Source organism: Ceratina calcarata, unplaced genomic scaffold (genome assembly GCF_001652005.2).
Source record: "Ceratina calcarata isolate Rehan_Ccalc_2016 unplaced genomic scaffold, ASM165200v1 scaffold393.2, whole genome shotgun sequence".
Lineage (NCBI taxonomy): Eukaryota > Metazoa > Arthropoda > Insecta > Hymenoptera > Apidae > Ceratina > Ceratina calcarata.
In genome coordinates, this window is record NW_017162652.1 from 381 (window position 1) to 3,899 (window position 3,519).

The 3,519-nt window shown below is 36.0% G+C and overlaps 1 protein-coding gene across 1 annotated transcript in view; it reads left to right on the top strand.

Annotated features, from left to right (window-relative positions):
* The first annotated feature begins 1,384 nt into the window (after positions 1 to 1,384).
* Positions 1,385 to 3,519, top strand: part of LOC108626300 (venom acid phosphatase Acph-1-like) — a 4,711-nt gene continuing 2,576 nt past the window's right edge. The window contains exons 1-3 of the mRNA XM_018026891.2: positions 1,385 to 1,464; positions 2,016 to 2,260; positions 2,574 to 2,742. Coding sequence (XP_017882380.2) covers positions 1,396 to 1,464; positions 2,016 to 2,260; positions 2,574 to 2,742 — 483 coding nt within the window. The 5' untranslated portion in view covers positions 1,385 to 1,395. The remainder of the gene's footprint in view (positions 1,465 to 2,015; positions 2,261 to 2,573; positions 2,743 to 3,519) is intronic.

Genomic DNA, 3,519 nt, shown 5'->3' on the forward strand with positions numbered 1-3,519 from the left:
GTACTAATTAGTCCATTCATGGCTGTAACTAGTGAATTTATGATTCTTTGTTATAGAATATTAACAATCACAAAGTTTAGGAATTTTTTGCAATTTCAATTTGCAACCGAAAAATCTGAACAAATTCAGCGATGTTTAGTACACTATCGGCTGGCTCTTTAGGTTTTTTCAGATCCTTTAATTGCTAATTGGACTTGAAATATTCTTAAAGTTTCGCATAGTTGGTATTGGCTCACAGTTTGCACTATAATTTATTTCTCCAGTTAGGTTGAATGAAAAATTCTGAAAAAATTTAGATATATAATACATAATATAATAGAACAGTGAGAATTTTTTCAGATTTTTCGATTGCGAAATGAGATCGGAAAGACTTGTTATAAATAAATTGTACAGAAGTTTCTGCATTGTAATAGTGAAGAAAGTGATAAGATTTTATCAGTTACAAGTGTTTTATGACTGCATGACTGTACAGGCAGGCAGATAAAAGGAAATTGTAATTGCAATAAACAGCAAACGCAGTTCAGCATTCGTTGTGGCTCTGTAAGTACGTTATCATTAGCAAACTAGTCGGTAATATTAACTAAATTCCAAATAAGAGACAGGCAATCTTTCCTGTTCCACATTCCCTTTTCATTTTGTCAGTTGCTAATTACAATTAATCATAATTACAGATTAACGATAATTAACAATCATTAATAGTAAAGATACATTTTTGGCTTTCCCTTGTAAATTGTTGTTTTTTATTTATTTGATTTTTTATTCTTATTTATTTATTTATNCCTCAGGAACCTCCCATTAAAATATGTCCCACTAGTCCTGGGACACCCTGTATATACATGTATATACATATATGTAATATTTCACACACACAAGTGGAGAACTCGACAAACTATATTTTCAATCCGCTTTGTAGGCGACGAAAGATGGTCTTTTTTATGCCCTTTTTATGAAAAATATTGTGTGCGACACGGGCCGAATGGCGCCACAGGCGCCCGAGATGACCACGAGCTGCTCAGAACATCATCCGAGCCTGGAAAGGTCCATTCGGCCCGTGTCGCACACAATATTTTTCATAAAAAGGGCATAAAAAAGACCATCTTTCGTCGCCTACAAAGCGGATTGAAAATAGAGTTTTCCCGCTCTAGGGCGGTAAAATCGAGCTTACGCCGGGCGGTAAAATTCATTTTACCGCCCTAGGGCAGAAAAACTCTATTTTCGGTCCACTTTATAGGCGCCGAAAATGGTCGTTTTCGGCTTCGTGTTATGAAAAGTACTATTTTGATAAGCTATCGAATGGCGCAAGCGGCGCTTCATTCGGCTCAAGGGCACATTTGACCCCCTTATCTAGCTAGGCTCTTTCAGGTTTTTCGGCATGGTGACAGGACACCACTGAGAATGGAATTGTTCCCCAATGCCCCTCGAGATCCACTCTACTACGAACTCGGCTACGGACAGCTAACAGAGGTAAGCTAAGAATTTAAAAAATGCTGCGAAGAGACTGTTTCCAACCGAGTGCTCTTGATGTCATGCAACTACCTTTAGAGGTAAAACATTAGTTCGCGATTTTCATCACTTTGGCGCTGATTTAGTGAAAATTACGAAACGAATTGAATTGTACAAGAGGTTTCAACCTTCAATTTAAGTTGAGGTTGAATCCTTTTGCTCCAGTACTAACAAATTTATGGAAGATTGAAATTTGAGAATGTATGCGGTTTGACTTCGATAGGAAAATTTTTATAAGCTTCTCTTCATACACTGCTTTCACCCTAAAGCAATCGATTCATTAAAATTCGTCCAAGGAACTGAGTTAAAGTAGAGAATTCAAGTTTCAATTTGAATGACATTGAACCCCTTGTGTCCATTATTAACATAGTTATTGACAATTAAAGTTTGCCAATATTCTTCAGTCGGATAAAATTATAGGCCATTTACACTGATTGCATACATGAAGGGGCTACAATTTTAAATCAACTTCTATAATACCTTCTAACTGCAATATTGCATCTTTCTTTCAGGTGGGGAAGAACAGGGCGCTACAACTAGGAACACTGTTGAATACGCGATACCATGGGCTACTTTTGAACGACGCGCGGAGTAATGGCGAGGTCTACGCCTACAGTACTGATTATGACAGGACTAAAATGAGCCTGCAATTAGTTTTGAAAGGATTATATCCAACCTCGAGCAAGAGTTCAGTAGTGCCGTTGCATTACGAACCCAGAATTGTAGACAGTGTGCTGCAAGGCTTCCGCTGCTCAAAGTGAGTCGATTAACTTCTCTTGATAGAATGGATGAAAACTCCTGAAAAAATTTACAGATGTCCTCGATATTTATGTTAGTTACAACAATGGGAATTTTTCAGATTTTTAGATGCTTTTATTAGATTTTGTGAAATTCATTTTCATTGTATACTTAATTTTTCTTGCTGGAATAGATAAAAAAACATAAAAACAGGTTCAAATATCTTGGACAGATAGTTGCATCCCTAGGAATTTTTTCAGATCGTAAAATGAAGGAAATATGGTAATACGACAATGTGATAATATGGTTATAATTAGAAGTTCTTTTCTCAGGTACAAAGACGAAGAAAGGAAAGTGAAGAAATCAAAAGCGTATCAAACTTTGATGACGCAAAACAGCGAACTGTTTAAATTCATTAACAGAGAGACAGGGTTGAACACGTCCACGGAGAATAATCCACTTTTCGTAACCGCTGGTGTCTACAATGTTTTCGCAAGCGAGGTCAGTTTAAATCTTAATATAATAGTATGACAGGATATAATGATAGCGAATGATACTGTTAGTTAGCACTCAAAGTAAATTAATAGGATTGCAATTTTGTAGATTAAAACCCAAGAGTGTGCTAGATTATGATAGCGTACGATAGGGAATTCTGATCAGTATCCTGCATTATTATTAGCCAATATCCAAGAAAAGTTATTACAATAGCAATTTTTAGATCAAAACCTAACAAAACCTAATAAAGCCTTTTAAAGTTGATGATAGTTTTTGACAGACTAATAGCGTGTGACTATGATAGCGTATGATACTGAATTTATATCAATATTCTGCATTGTTGCGAATTAATAGTGAAGAAAAATTATGAGGGATGGAATTTTAAGATTGATGCATGATCTGAGATTGTGATAGCTCATGACAGACTATGATCGCCTATGATAGCGTATGATAAATTATGATAACAAAGGGCCTAGCTGGATAAGGAGGTCAAATGTGCCCTTGAGCCGAATGAAGCGCCGCTTGCGCCATTCGATAGCTTATCAAAAACGAAACATTCACTACAATTTTTAGCCCTATGTTTCAACCAAGGAGGTAGTAATCAGGAAAATTCGAAAAATCAGTTTTTTGAGGTATTTCCTTACTTAACGCCTTGCGAAAAATCTGAGAAAATTGTGACATGTTCGTAATGTAGCTGGAGATGACTGAGAATTTTTTCAGATTTTTCCCTTGCAAAATGTAGCCGTGAAAAATAAAAAAGTGCTAAAAATAATTTTTTCTCGA